This window comes from Oncorhynchus nerka, linkage group LG9b (assembly GCF_034236695.1).
Source record: "Oncorhynchus nerka isolate Pitt River linkage group LG9b, Oner_Uvic_2.0, whole genome shotgun sequence".
Taxonomy (NCBI): domain Eukaryota; kingdom Metazoa; phylum Chordata; class Actinopteri; order Salmoniformes; family Salmonidae; genus Oncorhynchus; species Oncorhynchus nerka.
The window spans coordinates 42,142,954-42,168,219 of NC_088424.1; the positions used below are offsets into that span (position 1 = coordinate 42,142,954).

The following is a 25,266-nucleotide window of genomic DNA, read 5'->3' on the forward strand; positions in this document are numbered from 1 at the left end:
GCCATTTGGGACTAGCCTCAGACAAAGGGAGTGGTGATACACTTACATGACCAAAATTAATGCACAATTAGGCCACACCAGATGGGACAGATGTCTAACCTACCCAGGCCTAACCCAGGTCTCAGTGGACAGTACTAAGGTGCTCTGAACTGTTCTCTGCTATCTCTGACCAGGATTGATTTACAGATGTTGTTTGGTAGCAGTCTCAGGCCGGGATTCAATCCCAGGAGCCTTAGAGAGCAACGCACTAGTGTAAAGGCATTTTCCCAGATGCTCGCAGCGATTGGATTCACGATAAATGAGTGTATAGTTTGAGCGTATTAATACATTTTTTAAAGTATGCTTTGCTTCACAACACACCTTGGATTGAATCCCGGTTATGTTGTGTTATGAATCTCTAATCTAATGGGAGTCAAAAGACAAAACAACAGAAATGAACAAAGCAGACAAACCAATGCAGCAGCCATTTGTGTTTACAGTACAACTGTGTGTATGCGTGACCTCTGACCTTGGTGTTTTGATCAGTGTGTGTGTGTGTGTAGAAAGGGGACATTGGGCGTTGAAAACATGGGGAAAGCGAAAGATGGAGAGACAGAGAGAGAGAGTGATTGGTTATGTCCTAAATTGTACCCTATTCCTTACCAAGTGCAATAATTCTGTCTAGAATCCTATGGGCCCTGGTCAAAACCATTGCCCTATATAAGGAATAGGATGCCATTTGGGATGTAATCATGGAGCCATCATGTGGCCATAGGACATGAAGAATGAGCCGACTGAGTCCAATCATTCTTCATGCCACTGTTGGGTTAACAGAGGGCTCCAAATACGTCCATGATTGACACAAATGGAACCCTATAGATGTAGGATCTTAATTTGAGCCAGTTTGCTAGAGCAGGAAAATAATCCTGCAGCAACAGGAAATGTGAATTATAATTAATGGACATTTTTGTTGTAGGGGTTGATAATGTTTTCGTTGGGGCAAATCAAGTCAGACATTTTAAAGTGGAAATTACAAACTTTATAGTAGTCTTTTTAACCTCAAACACACTACAAGTTTGCATTTTCTGCTGTGCAGGAAAATTCCCAGCAATAAAAGAGTGATCAAATTACAAACTACATCTGTATTCCCAATATAGTGTTGACCAGAGCCCTAGTCAAAAGTAGTGCTTGACTATAGTACTATGGGACCTGGGGCACTGTATGTGTGTACACCAGTGGAGGTGGGTGGGAGGAGGTATAGGAGGACAGGCTCATTGTAATGTCTGGAATAGAATTAATGCAACGGTATCAAACAAATCAAATTTACGGAGACCATGTTTGACTCCGTTCCATTAAATCCATTCCAGACATTAGAATGAGTCTGTTCTTCGATAGCTCCTCCCACCTGTAGTGGGTGTGGCTGAGCATGTGCATGTATGAGTGAGTGTATTTCCTCCATATAATTCATTCTCAATCCTGTTATTTTCTATTCTGTCATTGTTCCAATAGGACTGTTTCCTGTATTGTTGTCACAATGGGCTTCTCATTCAGTAATGCTCCTCCTGTATAACGGTTCTTCTTTAAGAAAAAAACACAAATATATTACTGAAATGTGTTTTCATTTTTATTTTTATTCAATATTTTTTCAAATTGTATGTCATTATTTTTCCACAGTATTACAAAAAATAAAAAGACACAGCTTTCATAAGAACAAGGATAAAACCTCCTTATTTCATTTTTGGAAACAGAGTAAGATTAAATATATGAAATGCTAACCAGTACAGACACGGGTCCCAAATGGCACCCTATTATTTTTTTAACAGAACCCTATGGACCATGATTGGCACAGGTCAGATTCAAATGTGTGTAAGGGTGTGACAGAGAGAGAGGGAAGGGAGACAGAGAGCTAGAGGAGGAGATGATGGGGGATTGATTCACCTTGGGCGGTATAGCAGTCTATATGCTAAAGTCTTGTCACTATGCAACAACACACCCTCTCTGTTGTCTTCATCGTGGACACTAGGCAACAACACACCCTCTCTGTTGTCTTCATCGTGGTCACTAGGCAACAACACACCATCTCTGTTGTCTTCATCGTGGTCACTAGGAAACAACACACCATCTCTGTTGTCTTCATCGTGGTCACTAGGCAACAACACACCATCTCTGTTGTCTTCATCGTGGTCACTAGGCAACAACACACCACCTCTGTTGTCTTCATCGTGGTCACTAGGCAACAACACACCCTCTCTGTTGTCTTCATCGTGGTAACTATGCAACAACACACCATCTCTGTTGTCTTCATCGTGGTCACTATGCAACAACACACCATCTCTGTTGTCTTCATCGTGGTCACTAGGCAACAACACACCACCTCTGTTGTCTTCATCGTGGTCACTAGGCAACAACACACCCTCTCTGTTGTCTTCATCGTGGTCACTAGGCAACAACACACCCTCTCTGTTGTCTTCATCGTGGTAACTATGCAACAACACACCATCTCTGTTGTCTTCATCGTGGTCACTATGCAACAACACACCATCTCTGTTGTCTTCATCGTGGTCACTAGGCAACAACACACCCTCTCTGTTGTCTTCATCGTGGTAACTATGCAACAACACACCATCTCTGTTGTCTTCATCGTGGTCACTATGCAACAACACACCATCTCTGTTGTCTTCATCGTGGTCACTAGGCAACAACACACCCTCTCTGTTGTCTTCGTCGTGGTCACTATGCAACAACACACCATCTCTGTTGTCTTCGTCGTGGTCACTAGGCAACAACACACCATCTATTACTCTTAGGGTGATCACTAGGCCTGTCACTTTTCTTCCCATGCCTTATCACATTCTCTGTGAATGTTTCTCCATGTAGATTGAGCCTAACAGAGTCATCACAACAGAGACTCCAGTCCTTCCGGCCTGTGCACTGGTCAGCAGGTTTCCTGCATCTCCACCTGCAGAGGATCACACCGATGATTATTAGCATCTGAAGAGATCCGCTGATGATTTGGTTTGTGTCAGCTGACTGACACGATACAAAACAGTACATCCATACCCGGCGACAAGTACCCGGCAATCTGGGTGCCTCTTTGATGCACGTAAGAGTTGTAATACCTCCTCCAATAACAAACCGTGTTCAACTACATGAAGGCTAAGAGAGAAAGAGAATAGAGGAGTCATTAGTTGACCAGTTACACTGAAACAAATTTGAACAAAGATGACACAGACGACACAAAGAGTATGTTGTACTCACGATATCATCCGCAGGTTTGGGCAGGCCTGGCTGAGACTGATTACACTGGTAGCACACCTCTCTGTCAAGCGGCTCACAAACAGACCGATGTCCTCCAGAGAGGTTTGAGAGTGTAGCAGCGAGATCAGTGCTTCAACATGCTCATCCCAATCTGGACTGGTAGAGGTCATTCATATGACACAAACAGACAGACACAGACTCTCATCATGGTAAAGCAAATATTGTCATATGTGTATGTTTGTTGTGCAGATATGTAAAATGATTGATTTATTTGTCCTTTATTTATTTAACTAGGCCAGTCAGTTAAGAACAAATTCTTATTTTACAATGACAGCCCACCCCGGCCAAACCCTAACCTGGATGACGCTGGGGCAATTGTGCATCGCCCTATGGGACTCCCAATCACGGCCGGTTGTGATACAGCCTGGCATCGAACCAGGGTCTGTAGTGACACCTGTAGCACTGAGATGCAGTGCCTTAAACCGCTGCGCTACTCGGGAGCCCTATACACTACGGCCCGGAATCAATCCGAATTGCGTTAGAGAGCAGTGTCCTTCTATAGGTCATTTTACAGCCATTTTTTCATGATAAACACTCAAAAGCAAATTACCTTCATATGAAAGGTGCATTGTCAGCTGTCTAGTGAGGTACCCTATAGAGAACCTTGGATTGAAACGGGTCCGTGTGTGTGTGTGTGTGTGTGTGTGTGTGTGTGTGTGTGTGTGTGTGTGTGTGTGTGTGTGTGTGTGTGTGTGTGTGTGTGTGAGAGATTTTATTGAGGACAGAAGTTCTTACTGTTGCTCCAGAGTGTGAACTAGCTGAAATAATTTTCTCCAGTCGAATACGGGATCGCCACAGAGGGTTATTTCAATCCCTCTGAGTGATATCTGGGAGTGTAAACCTTCACTCACTGCGTCCTGTCCATATAAATCTTTGTGTTGAAACCTGAGCCTGAAATCCAAGATACATTTTCATTAAATCTTGTACACATGAATGTGTACCAATGCATGATGATTCACTGTCTGGCAACATACAGTATGTTGAGCATAGTTCAGCATGACAAATATAAAGGCTTTGTAAATGACATGTAATGCAACTCACAAGTCAAATGTAAAGGTTCATGATAGATGTTAGGTATTTGATATTTGCTAATATTTATGAAGTATAATCTCAACTCCCTCACCTTAACTTGTCTACAGGGTGGATGATTGCACTCAGGTCATCCACGTCAGTGTCTGATAGGTCAGCCACATAGCTCACAGACAAGCTATCATCAGGAGAAGAGAAACATCTTTATTTAGGGGAAGGGGGATACCTAGTCAGTTGTACAACTGAATGCCTTCAATTGACATGTGTCTTCCGCATTTAACCCAAAACCTCAGAATCAGACAGGTGCAGGGGGCTGCCTTAATTGACATCCACGTTTTCGGCACCTGGGGAACGGTGGGTTAACTACCTTGCTCAGGGGCAGAATGACAGATTTTTACCTTGTCAGCTTGGGGATTCGATCCAGCAACCTTTCGGTTAGTGACCCAACGCTCTAACCACTAGGCTACCCGCCTCTAGCCACTAAGCTACCCGCCACTAAGCTACCAGCCTCTCGCCACTAAGCTACCTGCCTCTAACCACTAGGCTACCCGCCTCTAACCACTAGGCTACCCGCCTCTAACCACTAGGCTACCCGCCTCTAACCACTAGGCTACCCGCCTCTAACCACTAAGCTCCCGCAACTGGGTAACTCAAGTTTTTGCACCTAATAGTGCTACGATGCTTCGAGATTCATACTTTTAATTCGCGCTTTGTTTTACCCACATAATTTTTAACACAAGGACAAGTTATACCTCGACAATTTAAAATGAGAGACTGCCTGGATCTTTCATTTAAAGACCCTTGCTCTCTTTGGTCTCAATGTAGACTTTGATCTGAAGCCATTCTTGTGATTTTTTTATTGTGAGTTTTCTTGTAATTTTGATGTATAAGTGTTTTGATCGAGTGGAAAAACTTGTGATATTTTCTCCTTCAAGTGAGTGTAACCCAGCTAAGCTAACTAACTTCAAGTGAGTGTTACCCAGCTAAGCTAACTAACTTCAAGTGAGTGTAACCCAGCTAAGCTAACTAACTTCAAGTGAGTGTAACCCAGCTAAGCTAACTAACTTTGCATGTAAGCCAAGATGGCTGTCACAGCTGTCAAAAGAAGCGGACCAAGATGCAGCGTGGTACAGCGAGCGTACATTTTCCTTTTATTATAAAATGACACCAACAAAACAACAAACGAGAAAACAAACAGGGCACAATGCCTCAAACAAAGTTAACTTCCGGCGCCGACAGAGATGGCCGCCTCGCTTCGCGTTCCTAGGAAACTATGCAGTATTTTTTTTTTAATGTTCGTGTTATTTCTTATATTGGTACCCCAGGTAATCTTAGGTTTCATTACGGGAGGAACTACTGAATATAAGAGCAACGTCAATTCACCATCATTACGACCAGGAATATGACTGTCCCGAAGCGGATCCTGTGTTTTGCCTTCCACCCAGGACAATGGATCGGATCCCAGCCGGCGAACCTAAATACCGTTGCCGTAAAAGGGGCAAACGAAGCGGTCTTCTGGTCAGGCTCCGTAGACGTGCACATCGCGCACCACTCCCTACCATACTACTCGCCAATGTCCAGTCTCTTGACAAGAAGGTTGATGAAATCCGAGCAAGGGTTGCCTTCCAGAGAGACATCAGAGATTGTAACGTTCTTTGCTTCACAGAAACATGGCTCACTCGAGAGACGCTATCGGACTCGTTGCAGCCAGCTGGTTTCTTCACGCATTGCGCCGACAGAAACAAGCATCTTTCTGGTATGCCCTATGATTAACGAGACGTGGTGTGATCATTACAACATACAGGAACTCAAGTCCTTCTGTTCACCTGACTTAGAATTCCTCACAATCAAATGTCGACCGCATTATCTACCAAGGGAATTCTCTTCGATTATAATCACAGCCGTATTTATTCCCCCGCAAGCAGACAAATCGATGGCCCTGAACGAACTTTATTTGACTCTTTGTAAACTGGAAACCACATATCCTGAGGCTGCAACGATTGTAGAAGGGGATTTTAACAAGGCTAATCTGAAAACAAGACTCCCTAAATTCTATCAGCATATCGATTGTGCAACCAGGGCTGGTAAAACCCTGGATCATTGTTATTCTAACCTCCGTGATGCATATAAGACCCTCCCCCGCCCTCCTTTCGGAAAAGCTGACCACGACTCCATTTTGTTGCTTCCAGCCTACAGACAGAAACTAAAACAAGAAGCTCCTGCGCTCAGGTCTGTTCAACTCTGGTCCGACCAATCTGATTCCACGCTTCAAGACTGCTTCGATCACGTGGATTGGGATATGTTCTGCATTGCGTCCAACAACAACATTGACGAATACGCCGATTCGGTGAGCGAGTTCATTAGAACGTGCATCGGCAATGTCGTACCCACAGCAACTATTAAAACATTCCCAAACCAGAAACCGTGGATTGATGGCAGCATTCGCGCAAAACTGAAAAGCGCGAACCACTGCTTTTAACAAGGGCAAGGTGACCTGAAACCTGACCGAATACAAACAGTGTAGCTATTCTCTCCGCAAGGCAATCAAACAAGCTAAGCATCAGTATAGAGACAAAGTAGAGTTGCAATTCAATGGCTCAGACACAAGAGGTATGTGGCAGGGTCTACAGTCAATCACGGATTACAAAAAGAAAACCAGCCCCGTCGAGGACATTGATGTCTTGCTCCCGGACAGACTAAATCACTTCTTTGCTCGCTTTGAGGACAATACAGTGCCACTGACACGGTCCGCTACCAAAACCTGCGGACTCTCCTTCACTGCAGCCTGACGTGAGTAAAACATTTAAACGTGTTAACCCTCGCAAGGCTGCAGGCCCAGATGGCATCCCCTGCCACGTCCTCAGAGCATGCGCAGACCAGCTGGCTGGTGTGTTTACGGACATATTCAATCACCCTTATCCCAGTCTGCTGTTCCCACATGCTTCAAGAGGGCCACCATTGTTCCTGTTCCCAAGACAGCTAAGGTAACTGAGCTAAACGACTACCGCCCAGTAGCACTCACTTCCGTCATCATGAAGTGCTTTGAGAGACTAGTCAAGGACCATATCACCTTCACCCTACCTGACACCCTAGACCCACTCCAATTTGTTTACCGCCCAAATAGGTCCACAGACGACGCAACCGCAACCACACCGCACACTGCCCTAACCCATCTGGACAAGAGGAATACCTACGTGAGAATGCGTATTTTCCACCATAATTTGCAAATAAATTCATTAAAAATCCTACAATGTGATTTACTGGATTTGTTTTCTCATTTTGTCTGTCATAGTTGAAGTGTACCTATGATGAAAATTACAGGCCTCTCTCATCTTTTTAAGTGGGAGAACTTGCACAATTGGTGGCTGATTAAATACTTTTTTGCCCCACTGTATGAACCAAAAGAATGATATCTATTTTAGAAGGTTACTTTTCATGAAATGTGTATCTAACAGTTGCATGCTAACCGCTAACATTAGCTAGCTAATTCAGCACTGAACCAGTAACTGTGCATTAGAGACCTCTCTAACGCCCAACAAGCTCAGTTCAAACTCCCATTCACCAGCTCCGCAAGCGTTATAATGTCAAAATACATTAGTTGATCACCAAATATAGAGTTTCACTGATCAACGATCGTATTTTGAAGTTCTAATGCTTGCAGAGCTGGGTTTTAATTTATTAATACACAGGCCTGTTCTATAATTTGTTTGGATAATTAGCACTGTATACAGTATGTAGTGAATCAGATGTACTGTTACCCCAATAAATCATAGTTGTTTTGCACACCACCATCTTTGCTCCGCGATCAGACTGGCAGCGTCATCGCATCAATGCTGCGTAATACATTCTGCAGTCAAACTTATTTCAGCTTGTAATCCAACAGTTGTACTTGATAAGTGTGTAACAACAGTTCAACATTCACTTTCTTCTACTATTTAGAAAGTACTGCAACTGCCTCTGCAACGCAATGCTGCAAGTTTCTTTGGAAATTAATGTGCTTCTGTTATACCAAAAAGCAATGACGCTGTTGGTCTGATCGACAGGGTTAGTGACAGGGTTACGTAGCTAACGTTAGCTAAACAAACACTAACTACATGGTAGCTAACTATTAGCTAGCTAGCGACATGCATAGTTGAGAGCTAGCTTTAGCTACAGTATGTCATGAAAACGTTGAGAAAACGTGATTGTAATGTATTTGAAAATGTGCGAAAGTGTTGTTTGCTACTGACATAATATACCAAACATTAGGAACACCTTCCCAATATTGAATTAAACCCCCCCCCCCTCCCTTCGCCCAAGGACAGCCTCAATTCGTCGGGGCATGGACTCTACAAGGTGTCAAAAGCGCATGTTGACTCCAACGCTTCCCACAGTTGTGTCAAGTTGGCTGGATGTCCTTTGGGTGGTGAACCATTCTTGATACATATGTGAAACTGTTAAGCGTGAAAAACCCAGCAGCGCTGCAGTTCTTTACACAAACCGGTGCGCCTGGCACCTACTGCCATAACCCGTTCAAAAGCCACTTAAATGTTTTGTCTTGCTCATTCACCCTCTGAATGGCACACATACACAAGGCATATCTCAATTGTCTCAAGGCTTAAAGATCCTTCTTTAAGGAAAGGGGGCAGCATTGGGAAGTTTGGATGAAAAGCATGCCCAGAGTAAACTGCCTGTTGCTCAGGCATAGAAGCTAGGATATGCATATATTGGTAGATTTTGATAGAAAACACTCTAAAGTTTCCAAAACTGTTAAAATAATGTCTGTGAGTATAACAGAACTCATATGGCAGGCGAAAACCTGAGAAAAATCCAACCAGGAAGTGGAAATTCTAAAGTTTGTAGTTTTTTAAGTGAATGCCTATCCAGTATCCAGTGTCTGTGGGGTCAGATTTCACTTCCTAAGTCTTCCAGTAGATGTCAACAGTCTTTAGAAGTTGTATCTGGCTTCTATTGTGAAAGGGGAGAGTATAAGACCACTCTGAGTAAGTGGCTCAGCTGAAAGCTATGAGTTGTTTATCGCGCGTGGCCCTGAGCTCGCTGTTCGTTCTCTTTCCTTTCCAATGAAAACAGTATTGTCCGGTTGAAATATTATTGAATATTTATGATAAAAAGATCCTAAGGATTGATTATAAACATTGTTTGACATGTTTCTACGACCTTTGATGGAACTTTTTTGACTTTTCGTCTGGATGTTGTGAGCGCGCTTTGTGCCTTTGGATTACTGAACTAAGCGGGCGAACAAAACGGAGGTATTTGGACATAGAGGGAATTTATTGAACAAAACAAACATTTATTGTGTAACATGGAGTCCTGGGAGTGCCACCAGATGAAGATCATCAAAGGTAAGTGATTAATTTAATCGCTATTTCTGACTTTTGTGAGTCTTCTCCTTGGCTGGAAAATGTCTGTATGGTTTTTGTGGCAAGGCGCTGTCCTAACATAATCGCATGGTGTGCTTTCACCGTAAACCCTTTTTGAAATCGGACACTGTGATTGGATTAACAAGAAGTTTGTCTTTAAAATGGTGTATAATAATTGTATGTTTGAGGAATTTTAATTATGAGATTTCTGTTTGAATTTGGCGCCCTGCAATTTCACTGGCTGTTGTCGAGGTGGGACATCCCAGAGAGGTCTGTCTCCTCCCCTTCATCTACACTGATTGAAGTGAATTTAACAAGTGATCATATCTATGTCATGGAAAGAGCTTGTGTTCTTAATGTGCTGTATACTCAGTGTATTTGGGATGAAGTTTTCAGCTTTCTTTAGCGGTGTTGCATTGTAGCATACTCTATTCTGATGTCTGTTTCTTTACTTAGATGTTTTTAGAGAAAGTAACGCATCTGCTGTATCCAGGGGGAAGGTGAAGACCTTGATAGAGGCTGCAGAAACAAAAATTTTAAACTAAAGGAAACTTCTTGGCAGGGAAAAGACAATAAATAATAAATAATATGATTTTAGAGTTAAATCCTTTGTTGTTGTTTTAATGAATTCTTTACAGGTTTTATTTTTTTCATTGTATTTTGAATAACTTGTAGAAAATACATTGTCACAAAGCATTATTTGTCACATGCGCCCAATACAACATGTGTAGACCTTACCGTGAATGCTTACTTACAAGCCTTTTAACCAACAGTGCAGCTCCAGCAAGAGTTAAGAAAATATTTACCAAATTAACTCAAATAAAAAATTTTTTTTTTAAATCACAATAAAATATGAGGCTATATACAGGGGGTACCGGTACCTAGTCAATGTGCGGAGGTACAGGTTAGTCGAGGTAATTTGTGCATGTAGGTAGGGGTGAAGTGACTATGCATAGATAATAAACAGAGAGTAGCAGCAGTGTACAAAACAAATGGAGGAGGGGCGGGGGGTGGGTCAATGTAAATAGTCATGTGGACATTTGATTAATTGTTCAGCAGTCTTATGGCTTGGGGGTAGAAGCTGTTAAGGAGCCTTTTGGTCCTAGACTTGGCGCTCCGGTACCACTAGCAGAGAAAACAGTCTATGACCTGGGTGACTGGAGTCAATTTTTGGACTATCCTCTGTCAAATTACTTGGATTATGAAAATACACTTTATTACACTGTCAATAAGAATGATTACCATCACAAGGATATAAACCAGAAAGACCTATCACGTACATGCCCATTATGTCAGTCATCAGTGTTTACACCTGACTCTTACATGAGACTTACGAAGATCACATTGAAACGACAGGAGGTAGTCAGGAACGCATTGTGTGTGGAATTCTCCTCAGTCTGGAAGCAATCAGGCTATTGAAAGCGCATACAATGGGCAATGTCATCAGCACTCTGCCCACAAGTCTCCAGAAAACTTGTGTTTTGGGACGGAGAATCACCTTCATTATAACTTTGGAGGAAATGCTTTCCTAGTGTGTGGGGAATGTGTTTTCTGGCCTCAAAGACATTTTGAAAACAAGTTATGCTAATCCATTTGCAATCCCTTCAGCTTTGGTTGCTAGCTTGCTGACTAGCTACAGAGGCTAGCTGGCTAGTTAGCTACACTAGTTAGCTACTGCCATCAAGTTGTTGTTGTGTTATTATAATATTTAGCCTATTCCACCATTTGCAGAATGCATACTGGCATTTGAATACAGCGCGGCCAAAGGGAACACAATGTGGACATGGTGGACACATTTAAATGTAGACGCATGATGTGTTCTGAATTCCATGATCAGAATACAGGAACTGCATTAACTGTTAGGTCTAGACACAGCCAAAGACAGTGTCTTGTCCTGCTCCTGAAATCTGCTCTTGCATCAGCAACAAAGTATTCGCGTAGATACATGTCTGACATCAATGTGTGCTCAATTACAATGATCATTTAATATGGTAAATTTCAGAAAATGTTATGTTACGTAAACATAGTGTGGTGTAATAGAATGGTTTGCCTTGTGTGATAGATTTTGTGGGTTTTGACACTCTTATGTAGGTGTCATAACCAGCCATAAAATAACGCAATATACTGTATGTCACAACAGGTCTAAATATATGGGTTTACGACAGTGTTATGACCATATCATGACACGTTATGTCAAGTTATGTCAGCTGTTATGACCATGTCATAACGTATTATGATGCTAGGTGTCAAATAGAGTGTTTACCTATAGCGATGTCATAGATGAACTGGAGTGCAACAATAAAAGAATATTGCTAAACTACAACCGTGTGTATATAGCCATTTGGGATCGAAGCTAGGTCTCCTGGGCATCACAAGACTGTGTTAGCCTGCTGAGCTTAAGTCTACAGTAAGCACTAAGCATTGGGAGCCATTGCAACTCTTCAGGTCTTAGACAAGGTTACTCGTCTCTTGAGTGTGCTTCACCAAACCACTTCCTTAACATGGACAATAAATTAAAGATATCCACTGTAAAATGTAGTATTATATATGATAAATTGTACTTACTCTATTTCACTCAAACTGTAGCCAGATGCCCTGATACAGTCACAGATCATTTTCATGTCAGACACTTTTAACCAAAGAGAAGTTTGGAGAGTCCTTCACAGGCAAGAGATGGTTGAATTATTACATGAATATTTTGATCGACAAGACATCTACACTCAAAAAACAACAACATTTTTACAACTGTACAGCATGCAATATCAATCAAGTGCACCTTTCTACTGAGACAATGGAGAAGAAGCTCACCCATTGACTCCATTTTTCTGTAGATTGGCTTCCAATGTAACATTCTCACAACAATGAAGCCTGAAACAGTAACATATCATACTGTTAAGAGGCTACTTAATTAACATTATTATGGCCATGTTTTATATTGTGTCCAATCACGGGTTGAATTCAACCCCCAAAATGTCAAACTTCTGCAGACCAGTGCCAGTGTGACTCCGCACAGACAGAAATGGTCCAGTGTGACAATGAATAACAGGATTCCCACAATTCCCTTTTTTTTTGTCAATTGGGTGTTAAGATTACTTACTAGTGTACTAATGTTAAGATTACTAGTCCTAAGTAACTACTGCTAACTCAAATCTTGGGTTTCTGACTTTCCAAGTCTAGTCTAAATATTTACAAGATGTGGTACACTGTTGAAATGAAGCGCTTTGTAACTAACACCAAAACGAGTGGTAGCTAAGCTGCCACCAACACAAAGGAGACAAAACCTTACCTTTGCTGGAGTATTGAAACACATCATCTTGGGTTGTTTTGAAACATGACATGGTGTGTTGTAAACCACTTAATCAAGTGTAGTGCAACACCTTGCAGGGGACTGGGAGCACTACCGTTAAGGTGGCAATCAGCCGTTGATAACAATTAACAAAGCGGACTCTGCATCCTGGTTTGGTAAAAAGCTGAGGGATGGAGCTGGAGAAATTTAACAACTCTCAAATTCACAGAAATACTTATTTTCCACCATAATTTGCAAATAAATTCATTAAAAATCGTACAATGTGATTTTCTGGATTTAGTTGAAGTGTACCTATGATCAAAATTACAGGCCTCTCTAAACTTTTTAAGTGGGAGAACTTGCACAATTGGTGGCTGACTAAATACATTTTTGCCCCACTGTATATTCTTCAAGAATCAATGGGTACATGTCATTCATCTAGAAGTCCAAATGTCGATGTAGCAACTGCTGTTTGCACACAATTTTGTGCAGAATTAGGAACCTTCTCTTTTGGTGTTGTGAACAGAAAAGTTAAGATTTAAACACTGTCGTGGGTATTTTACAATTCCAATATAGTGTCAGTATAACCTGTTGGACTAAACCCTTTTTTTTATCACAAACTATATAAAATGCCTTTGTTATTAATCAATTATGTATTTATGTTCACTTCTGCATTACCTACATGTTAATTAATTAACCCTTTTTGTAACAGACATTATGTATTTATGTTCACTTCTGCATTACCTACAGTGGGGCAAAAAACTATTTAGTCATCCACCAATTGTGCAAGTTCTCCCACTTAAAAAGATGAGAGGCCTGTAATTTTCATCATCTAATTATGGTGGAAAATAAGTATTTGGTCAATAACTAAAGTGTATCTCAATACTTTGTTATATACCCTTTGTTGGCAATGACAGAGGTCAAACGTTTTCTGTAAGTCTTCACAAGGTTTAAAGTCCTCCAAAACACGCCGAGTTGAGTTTTTACCAAAAAGTTCTATTTTGGTTTCATCTGACCATATGACATTCTCCCAATCTTCTTCTGGATCATCCAAATGCTCTCTAGCAAACTTCCGACGGGCCTGGACACGTCTGGCACTGCAGGATTTGAGTCCCTGGCGGCGTAGTGTGTTACTGATGGTAGGCTTTGTTACTTTGGTCCCAGCTCTCTGCAGGTCATTCACTAGGTCCCCCCATGTGGTTCTGGGATTTTTGCTCACCGTTCTTGTGATCATTTTGACCCCACGGGGTGAAATCTTGCGTGGAGCCCCAGATCGAGGGAGATTATCAGTGGTTTTGTATGTCTTCCATTTCCTAATAATTGCTCACACAGTTGATTTCTTCAAACCAAGCTGCTTACCTATTGCAGATTCAGTCTTCCCAGCCTGGTGCAGGTCTACAATTTTGTTTCTGGTGTCCTTTGACAGCTCTTTGGTCTTGGCCATAGTGGAGTTTGGAGTGTGACTGTTTGAGGTTGTGGACAGGTGTCTTTTATACTGATAACAAGTTCAAACAGGTGCCATTAATACAGGTAACGAGTGGAGGACAGAGGAGCCTCTTAAAGAAGAAGTTAAAGGTCTGTGAGAGCCAGAAATCTTGCTTGTTTGTAGGTGACCAAATACTTATTTTCCACCATACTTGGCAAATAAATTCATTAAAAATCAATACAATGTGATTTTCAGATTTTTTTCCCTCGTTTTGTCTGTCATAGTTGAAGTGTACCTATGATGAAAATTACAGGCCTCTCTCATCTTTTTAAGTGGGAGAACTTGCACAATTGGTGGCTGACTAAATACTTTTTTGCCCCACTGTACATGTTAATTAATTAACCCTTTTTGTAACAGACATTATGTATTTACCATGTATGTTCCATCTTAGTTTCCTAATTGTTATTCGAGGAAACATTGTGTTATATATTACAGGTTGGTTGGAAGCTAAATGAAAAGTTACTTACCCGATGCTTTCCAAGTCTGCATGTGCCTTATTGATGAGGAACATGAATTTGTCAGCTGTATTGCTGGTGATGGACTTCACTCCAATGTCAATGTTTCTGGGTTTGTGTTTAGTGAGAGCAACAAGCAAGTCCTGCACTTTCTCATCAGAGAAGTTGTTCTCTGTCAGACTGAAAAATACAGTACAATTTGGCGTGAAAACACTATTTAAAAAAATATATATATGTGGTAGGCTAAAGTAACTCTCATTAATATAATGTAAGTGCACTCTGAAAGTATTCAGAACCCCTCGACTTGTGTGTAGATTGATGAGGGATTTTTTTTTTTTTATGTTAGAATAAGGCTGTAACGTAAACAAAATGTGGAAAACGTAAAGGGGTCTGAATACTTTCCGAATGCACTGTAACTGAGGTAGAGATACAGCAAGAATTTGATAGATGACAAATAAGGTTTGATGTTACAGTAAAGATCATGTGATTCTTACTCCAACTCCAAACTCTTTCCTTCTCCCAGCGCTGTCAACAGACCATCTAAATCATTATTGGCTAGGTCATCCACCTGCAACCTACAAAAACAAATACCAAAAACAATTAAGTGACAAAAATGACATAAATAATTAATTCAAGAGTTTAAATTAAAACAAATATCTTTGTCCAAATAACCTTTTTATGAAATAAACCTTATATTGAGCATCAACCAGTTATTATTACTATAATTAATTCAAATAACATTTGGGGAAATATATACTCTATATATTATTTTATGTATGAAAATCAGCCTTGTTCTAGGGTGAGAAAGGGAAATGCAAATATACTCACTCGAGATGTTGACATTTTTCCAATGCTGGCAGAAGGATTTTTATCTTCTCTGCAGATAACTTGCACCAGTTGAGAATGAGTGTTTGGATGCACGTGCAATGCTGAAAGCAGTACTTCATCACCCAACAGTCTGTTTTTGTCAGGGGAATGTGAGTCAGATTAAATTCTGTGTATGTATTCATGGCTTTCTTTACAAAATCATCTACATGTAGTTCATATAGACAGTGAAACGCAAAAAGCCACATTGATGAAATGTGATAATCAATGGCGTTTCGATCCTCCTTTTCTTTTTCAATGACTTCCAGAATAAAATGTTTGAGCTGGGTCCAAATTCCTTGAGAACAAGAGATGTATTTTTTATCCTCGAGCCGTTTTCCCACTTCCTTGTTTGCGATGCCGAAGAGAAATTGAACTATGGGTAGCAGGTGACTGTTTTCTTTTCCACGTCGAACCTTGGAAAGTAGCTCTCTAACTTTCTCCTGAGCTTCCTCATCACCCAGTAACATGTATGAGAGGGCTGTGAAAAACTCCTGGAAGCTGAGGTGCATGAAGCTGTACATAGTGGTCTGACTTACTCTCTTCTTTTGGAGAAACTTACACAAGAAGGGGACTTTGGAAGGATCTGACACTGTCTGTGACACACTATCATGGTCAAATAAGACTTGCTGCTCTTCCATTCCCTGTTCTGCCAGCTTGCCTAGTCCTTGGAGGATAGTAAGAGCTGACTGACCCAAATCCTGACAGTGGTGCTTCAACAGCGTGGCAACAAATTCAACAAAGATGGAGGTGGTGGTCTCCAGCGATTGTATCATCTCTGTGCCTTCATCAAACTGCTCCCTATAAACTGTGCAAATGATCCAGCAGATGACTGGAATGAAACATGCGGTGAAAAGGGTTTCATTTTCCCTCACAGAGTCATAGGCTTGATGTGAGTGTTGCTTCTTCTTGAAGAATCTATTGAAGTATTCCTCCACCCCCTCTTTAGAAAAGCCCAATATCTCAGCGTATCTCACTGGATGTTTGACCACTTCTTTTAGTTTGTCCAACGCTGTGGACCTGGTGGTGACAAGCAGGAAGGACTCGGGTAAGATCTGTTTCCGTATCAGGCCACTCAGTGTCACTTCGGGGGAGCATTGTGTCCACGGGTCCCTGGGAAGGGAGTCTTTAAGTACATCAAGTGAGAATTTGAGTTCATCAAAGCCGTCTACCAGGAAGAGAACCCTCTCAGGAGACTGATGAAGGACCTGCTTTATCATTGATGATGAACTCTGATCGTAGTTAAGCAGATCCATCAGACTTTTTCTCCCAGTGGCCTGGTTTAGTTCTTTGCACCTCAGGTGAAAAACAAAGTCAAATCGGTCTTCGTAAAGTCTTCCAAAGGCCCAGTCAGACATGATCTTCTGACTGGTAAATGACTTGCCAGTTCCAGAGTGGCCCTGCAGTATCACTGTTCTCTGAATGTCTCCGTGCTCGTCTGGATCAAACAGCCGCTCCACTTTGGTACTCTTGTAGGTCTCGCTGTCCCTCTGGTCCATGACTTGATAAAAGTTCTGTCCTCTGGAGCGGATCTCCTCCTCTCTCTCTCTCTGCGGACGGTGTTTCTGGATGATTAGGGGCTCAGTGTAGCGATCATCTAGCTTCACATGTTCTCCAGGGAGAGAGTTGTACTCCTGCACTGTGGCATATTCACCTCTGATGAATTCCTTGTACTTTAGGCTTATTGTGCTTTTGTTCTCTACACATTGACACAATAACAGAAAGTCAATTCATAATTTTACAAAAGTGTTTCTGTTGTATAATTCTTGAAATCATATAACATTATAAGAAAAAGGTGATAAAAACATGGCCTACCTGGTTCACCTCTTTGTTTGCCACTGCATTCTATATAAATGATTAACAAATACATATCACGTTAACCTTCTCACAAGATATCGCTAATCTTTGCATCTTCATAATTTAGTGAAAACGTTATCACGCAAAAGTTAGGTTGGGCATTGTTTCACTTTACACATTTCAGTGTGCCACAAAGAAACATCAGTACGTCAGGTATTGTTGACAGTTCGGACAATCCTTGTCATGTAATGAAACATTATTTTATAGTTGGGAGAAAATAAATCTGTAATTAATGAATACAATTACATATAGGGGAATTTTGTAAGAGCAATGACTTGTTTTTGTCATATATCCCTCTGTGACTTTAAGGAACATTTTTCTTAAAACAATGACTCCTAAAAGATGTGTCCCAAGGTCAACTGTGTTTTAATTAGGAGGTTGCTCCTTTATGTGGTGTGTAGAAAATCTGGCTAACTATGTAAGTAGACTTTGTTAGGGTTCATCTGTGTATTTCTATGTAATAGCCTCATTGTTACTATGTAATTTTACCTTTATTTAGGTTTGTCAGTTGAGAACAACTTCTTATTTTCAATGAAAGCCGAGGAACAGTGAGTTAACCGCCTTGTTCAGGGCAGAGTGGCATTTTTTTTATATATATTTTTTTTTTACCTTGACAGCTTGGGGATTCAATCTTGCAACCTTCTGGTTGCAAGTCCAACGCTCTAACCACTAGGCTACCTGCCGCCCTAACAGCCTTGAATAGCATATTCCACAGTACCACATAATGTAACTGTGCTTATACATGCTTACTCAGGTGTTTACATGTTGTAATATCATGCAGCATACCCTGGTTATCTGGCCCTTTTGGCATAGTTTATTTGTGGCTACATGTGGTACACTCTGTCCCCATAACTTACTATGGGCCAAGATGGCTACAAGCCAATAGTTGTATATTAGACAACCAATATGGCCGACCATTGACGTCATTGTTTACATCCTAGCATGCTACTTCTAACCATTAGCCCCACTAGCTGCTAACTGTACTGTGCATAGGGGTTATTCAGCTCCCTATGCCAGCCAATAGCTTGAGGGCTACTAGCCTGTAACCTAGCTTAGGGTGCTAGCCTCCAGCTATTGCCTGTTTATACTGTATGCCAACCCACAGCCTGTGGCCAACTAGCCTAGCATGCTAGCTGCTAATTGTATCATGTTTATACCTCATATGCTATCCTAGCCCCTTTATACAATATGGTATAATCATTACTGCTATGTAGTGTGTTAGCCTACTAGCTATAGAGTGCTGTATGCCTATTACGAGATAATACTGTTAGCACACTAGCTTCCTATTGTGTGCTAGCCATAGAGAATGATAGAGGCCTCTAGTGGCCAAAGGGCTTTATTAGCATTGGCAGCGACATTGAGTGCTTCCAACATTTAAAAAATATTTATACTACTTCAAAATGGAGAATGGTACTACCCGTGCTGTCACAGACGTTATAACGCACAGATACAAAGATGAGTCCTCTAGCTATCTCTATGATGCTAGCTCATTGCTATCCCATTGCTGCTATGCATATTTTACATCATTGTCATTCTGTTTGTATAGCCTTACATGGCTAGTACTCTGGAGTAATTGCCTGTTTCTTCTGTTCTACAGAAAACACTCACTTCCACTAGTCCCTTCCTCTTGTTTGATGTGTGTGTGTGTGTGTGTGTGTGTGTGTGTGTGTTAGTTGTGTAGTAATAAAGTGTGGATTGAATCCATGTCTCCTACTGGTAATTTCCGTCCTCTAACTGGGACCCTGGGACAGTTGTACCAGTGGAGGCTGCTGAGGGGAGGACGGCTCATAATAATGTCAGGAATGGAGTACAATGGATGGAATGGAGCGAATGGTATCAAACACATGAAAACCATGTTGATACCAATCCATTGACTCCATTCCAGCCATTAGTATGCTCCGTTCTCCCCTCAGCAGCCTCCACTGAGTTGTACCTATATCTAAACCGACCTCTTTCAGGGGAAACACCAGATGGTGGCACGCTTTCTCCTTGTGTGATACTGTAGCAGATAGTTGATTATTTGGTCTATAATATATAGATCTTTCAAATTTGCTTAATATTAATATATATATATATTTTTAAATGTTGGCTTTCAAGAATGCCTGACCTAATCCCAGCCCATGTATCTAAATTGCCAAACATCTTCACTTACCCAAGTCCTGGACCAGATTAGGTTCATTCTCCCTCAGTATGGAGAGAAAGGCAGATTTCACTTTGTTTCCTCCAGACTGGAGGGCTTTAAAGAGCTCCCTCATTTTGTCCTCATCAGTTCTGGCAGCACTGATGTTGGAGTACATCTCTTTATGAATCATGCCTTCAGCGAGCAGCTCATCAGCTATAGGCATCACCATGGTGACCCTCTGAATGAGCTGGGGCCTGTACTTGTCCACGAACTGAGCACCTGTGGAGGGGACATATTGGATGACAGTCTCTCCCCTAAACTAACCACCTCAATAAATATACATTCTATATAAACTTAATTATGATATAAATGATATAATATCAAGTTTTATATTATTCAGATTCATTGAAAGTGCCATCTTGGTTGACCATCTTGCTATCTTCGTTAAATGAGTGGCTACAGTGCTGTTCTGGGAATTGCGAAAACAGAGTGGGGAAGGCTCTGCATCAGAATTATGCTCAGTTCAAGAGCTGACCACAAGATGGAACCAAACATTTGTCTATCAAAGTCAAGATGGGGCAGACGGGCCTTTCACAATGGGAACCACTGTTACAGAGTGGGCAGAACAAGCAAGGAGGTGGGCAGAGCCAAGCACAAGCTAGCGAGATCTTATTGGAGCTTTTCTGCACGCATATTTCCGTTAGGGAACGCCTACCCTCTCAAGTATCCGTGTGCAAGAACTTGAATTTGCACATCTTCTTAAACAACGAACAAGAACAAAAAAGTGTGTCAATGAGTCAAGTCTACTCAACGTCATGTCGCAACAAATTCTCGTTTTGGGAACAGAAAAGTGTATTGAGATCGAATGACGACGTCTATGAGAAAACAAGCAGAATGTCGGCCAACTGTAGTTTCGCTATGCTCTATCGCCCCCCTCTGGCTGCCACTGGACTTGCTCTCATCTCCATTACTGGTAGTGAGCGGAAGCCTCCACTGGATGACTCAGTTTTTTTTTACCCCATGTGACACATCTGTGTTTCCCCTTGTAATGTAGGTACTGTAGCTACTGCTTGTATTTAAATGTCACAGATAGGAGACTTGTTTGAAAAACATAAACCACACTGATTTAAATGTCATTACATAGTAGAAGCATGGAGTGGTATATTAAACAGCTGAACGATTAGCGCTATTTGAGGTCTGTTTTGGTTCGGTTTTTTTTCAATTTCGGTTTCATACATTAAATGCAATATGAAATACGACCTTGAAATAATTTTAGAGCTTTGTAATTGAAATTTCAAAAGACAAATATTGAGAACATTCAATTGACAAATCATTGAAACCATTCCATTGTCTCTAACAACAAATAATAAATTGATAAGAGCCCCATGATGGTAGTGACTGCCCATTACTGCTTATCATTTATTAACTTTACTTAAATTAATTACATTGTCTGCTAAAATTTGTTTTTTTATGACATTATTTATTGTCCAGTACTTTGGTATACTTTTTAGCCAGTAGTTCTGAAAGTAGCCTCACGAGCTAAAAGTGGTCCCCGAAAACCACATTGCTTTCTCTTTTTGATTTGCTGTGTGCGCGCGCATCTTGCTAGCTGTCACTCAAATGGTGAGGGGCTGATTGGATTTCGAAGTCCTAGGGGGCTGGCCCACGTGGGGGAAAATTACGCAGCGCAGCATTCACTTTCAACCTAGGGATTTCGCAGATAATTAAGATTAAACAGTAATTCTGCTCATAGATTATGCATGTATGAACTACACCTTGACACGTACAGCTCAAAGCTTGTCTGCAAAGTTCCACAGCATGTCTTTAAAGTCCTCATCTGATCTCTGCTGGCAGTAACAGCCAGACAACCATTTAACAATGTTTCTTTGGTCCACAATGAGCCAAGCTCCCCTGTCGAGTGAAAAAAGGTAGCCCATGATCATTTGGTTGCCACATTGCCCATAATGCAGAGCTGTCTGACAGTAGATAAAGCATACTTTCAAGACTGCTACAACTTTCAGTCAGGTACTATAACTATTCCTCTGTCCATTCCTCTATCATGTGGTCGGTGTGCCGGGAAGAATAGGCGCAATGGACTCTGGTCATTGTAGTTAATTACCACGTTTTCAGCATTGAACTAGCGTGAATATTTCTATTTTTTGTAATATACTTTTGAAAACCACAACTCCCTACAGCGTCCCACCGGTCGTTCTTGATTTGATGTCTGTAGTGCTTGATAGGATTTCTTTGTAGAGAAGCAGGGTGTTGATGTAACAAAACAAAAACGAAATAAATGGAATTCAAGTAATTGAACCGATGTCGGTCTATGAGTTGTTTAATTAAAAAATAAAAATCAGGTTAGATCTAACTAACTGCATTACTGTAGTACATTAGTATAGTTCAGTACATTTGGAAAGTATTCAGACCCCTTGACTTTCCACATTTTGTTACATTACAGCCTTATTCTAAAATTGATGAACATGTTTTTCCTCATCAATCTACACACAATACCCCATAATGACAGTTTTTTTAGAAATGTTTGCAAATGTATTACAAATAAAAAAACAGAAATACTTTATTTACATAAGTGTTCAGACTCTTTGCTATGAGACTCGAAATTGAGCTCAGGTGCATCCTGTTTCCATTGATCATCCTGGAGATGTTTCTACAACTTGATTGGAGTCCACCTGTGGTAAGTTAAATTGATTGGACATGATTTGGAAAGGCACAAACCTGTCTATATAAGGTCCCACAGATGGCAGTGCATCTCAGAGCAAGCCATTAGGGTCGAATGAATTATCTGTAGAGCTCTGAGATAGGATCGTGTCAAGGCACAGATCTGGGAAAAACATTTCTACAGCATCGAAGGTCCCCAAGAACTCAGTGGCCTCCATCACTCTTAAATGGAATAAATTTAGAACCACCAAGACTCTTCCTATAGCTGACCATCCGGCCAAACTGCGCAATCGGGGGAGAAGGGCATTAGTCAGGGAGGTGACCAAGAACCCCATGGTTACAGCCTCGAGCGTGCAAAGCTGTCATCAAGGCAAAGGGTGGCTACTTTGAAGAATCTAAAATGTATTTTTATTTGTTTAACACTTTTTGATTACTACATGATTCCATATCTGTTTTTTCATAGTTGATGTCTTCACTATTTTATTTTATTTAGAATGTAGAAAATAGTACAAATAAATAGAACCTTGAATGAGTAGGTGTGTCCAAACGTTTGACTGGTACTGTATTTTTTTGATTTGTAAAACATTTTCAGAAATGTCTAAACCTGTTTTTTGCTTTGTCATTATGGGGTATTGTGTGTAGTTGTGGAAAAGTCAAGGGGTCTGAATACTTTCTGAATGCACTGTATCTCAGACCATATCCAGGGCTAACTTACTGTCTTCAGATGACTCCATTTTGTTCATCAGGAAAGGTCACACTGCAGCATTAAATCGTCTCTCTTCACTGGTTGTCTACTAGGGAAACAGTCAGTTATGCTCCACAATTATGTGCTCATATGCAATAGCATACAGAATATGGAGTATTCTCTATGTGTAACAGTATATCTTTAGACCGTCCCCTCGCCCATACCCGGGCGCGAACCAGGGACCCTCTGCACACATCAACAACAGTCACCCTCGAACCATCGTTACCCATCGCTCCACAAAAGCCGCGGCCCTTGCAGAGCAAGGGGAACTACTACTTCAAGGTCTCAGAGCAAGTGACGTCACCGATTGAAACGCTATTTAGCGCGCACCGCTAACTAAGCTAGCCGTTTCACATCCGTTACATATGCAACAGATATTGAGACCACTTCCCTTTCTATAGTTTGAAATGTCTGTAGTATCATTTTTCTTGGACTCACTGGGGCCCACAAATCCTTTTTATTTTGGTTTCTACGGAAGGCACACCGAAACATATTTGACTTCCTCTTTGTCTTTGTGTTGATAAAAAAAAAACAGCAAGTTTCTGTTTGCTGTGTTCAAGTGGACTTATACTCACCGTTCACATTCACAGCTAAAGTTAATGGATAACATCATGTCTTTCAGATCACATCAATCTAAAGGCTGTAACTTCGACATGTTAAAGGTTCGCTGACTTGCTGTATGTTTGTCTCCAGTGGTTATTTAAAACTAAGACATATTCCAGCAGAAGGACGGGGGTTTACTCTTCCCTGCTCCCTGACAAACTGTAAACCACTCCCCCTTACACTTCCTGGAACTCATACACGTGCAGCAACGTGGAAGGAGAAGGATCACAGACACACAGAGATTGGGAAAGTTCGTTTCGCATGGCCGGGTGCCCCGGGTGGACAGAGTTTGCACATTTTAGACCATTCCATTGGTCCTTATACTGCACTGTTGGAACTAGAAGCACAAGCATTTCGCTACACTCGCATTACCCTCTACAGAATCCGTGTCCCGACCTCGGGAGTGTTGAACTAATGTGATTAACATGAGGTTGTAAGAAACAAACCAAAAAGTCCCAGGACATATACATATCTGATATGGGCAGAAAGCTTAAATTCTTGTTAATCTAACTGCACTGTCCAATTTACAGTAGCTATTACAGTGAAATAATACCATGCTATTGTTTGAGGAGAGTTCACAATTATGAACTTAAAAATGTATGAATAAACCAATTAGGCACATTTGGGCAGTCTTGATACAGAATTTTGAGTAGATATGCAATAGTTCATTGGATTAGTCTAAAATGTTGCACATTCACTGATGCCATCTAGTGGCCAAAGTCTAAACTGCACATGGGCTAGAATAATTCATTATGGCCTTTCTCTTGCATTTCAAAGATGGAGAAAAAAAGGAAAAAAACTATTCATCTTTTTTTCTTTGTATTATCTTTTACTAGATCTATTCAACGACAGTGATTTCACATTTCCACAAACATCAAAGTGTTTCCTTTCAAATGGTATCAAGAAAATGCATATCCTTGCTTCAGGTCCCGAGCAACAGGCAGTTAGATTTGGATATGTCATTATAGGTGAAAATTGAAAAAAGGGGATAATTATGACATCTGCTAACCATGTGTACGTGACAAATACAATTTGATTATGTTTTTATATAAGTGTAATATTGAGATGCAAACTCAATGTAATACATTTCAACTTTACATCTGACATGGTACAGGTGTCTTCTCTTATTTAAGCCCATAATCATGTGTGTGAGGTGTATACTTTTGTTTCAAATTAGATTTGTTTAAGACTACCAAGAAACACTCTGTGACCCTGATTTAACCCACTGCAGTAAAAGGTTAAGAATATCTGTCTTGAGTTCAGTTTATAACGAAAGCCACTTGGATTAATGTACAAAAAAAAAACCTCTTTAAATCAAATCAAATCAAATTTATTTATATAGCCCTTCGTACATCAGCAGATATCTCAAAGTGCTGTACAGAAACCCAGCCTAAAACCCCAAACAGCAAGCAATGCAGGTGTAGAAGCACGGTGGCTAGGCAAAACTCCCTAGAAAGGCCAAAACCTAGGAAGAAACCTAGAGAGG

General features: G+C 41.0%; 1 protein-coding gene across 1 annotated transcript; it reads right to left on the reverse strand.

Annotated features, from left to right (window-relative positions):
* Positions 1 to 1,590: 1,590 nt before the first annotated feature.
* LOC115114753 (NACHT, LRR and PYD domains-containing protein 1 homolog) lies at positions 1,591 to 23,938 on the reverse strand. The gene is made up of 14 exons (XM_065013715.1): positions 23,753 to 23,938; positions 23,148 to 23,223; positions 19,787 to 20,035; positions 17,593 to 17,622; positions 15,742 to 17,476; positions 15,408 to 15,488; positions 14,926 to 15,093; positions 12,495 to 12,554; positions 12,252 to 12,344; positions 4,421 to 4,504; positions 4,033 to 4,188; positions 3,238 to 3,393; positions 3,040 to 3,135; positions 1,591 to 2,938 (listed from the first exon to the last, which is right to left on the reverse strand). Exons 2-14 carry the CDS (start codon positions 23,173 to 23,175, stop codon positions 2,755 to 2,757), a joined length of 3,120 nt encoding a protein of 1,039 aa, XP_064869787.1. The 5' UTR covers positions 23,176 to 23,223; positions 23,753 to 23,938; the 3' UTR covers positions 1,591 to 2,754.
* Between the last annotated feature and the right edge of the window lie 1,328 nt (positions 23,939 to 25,266).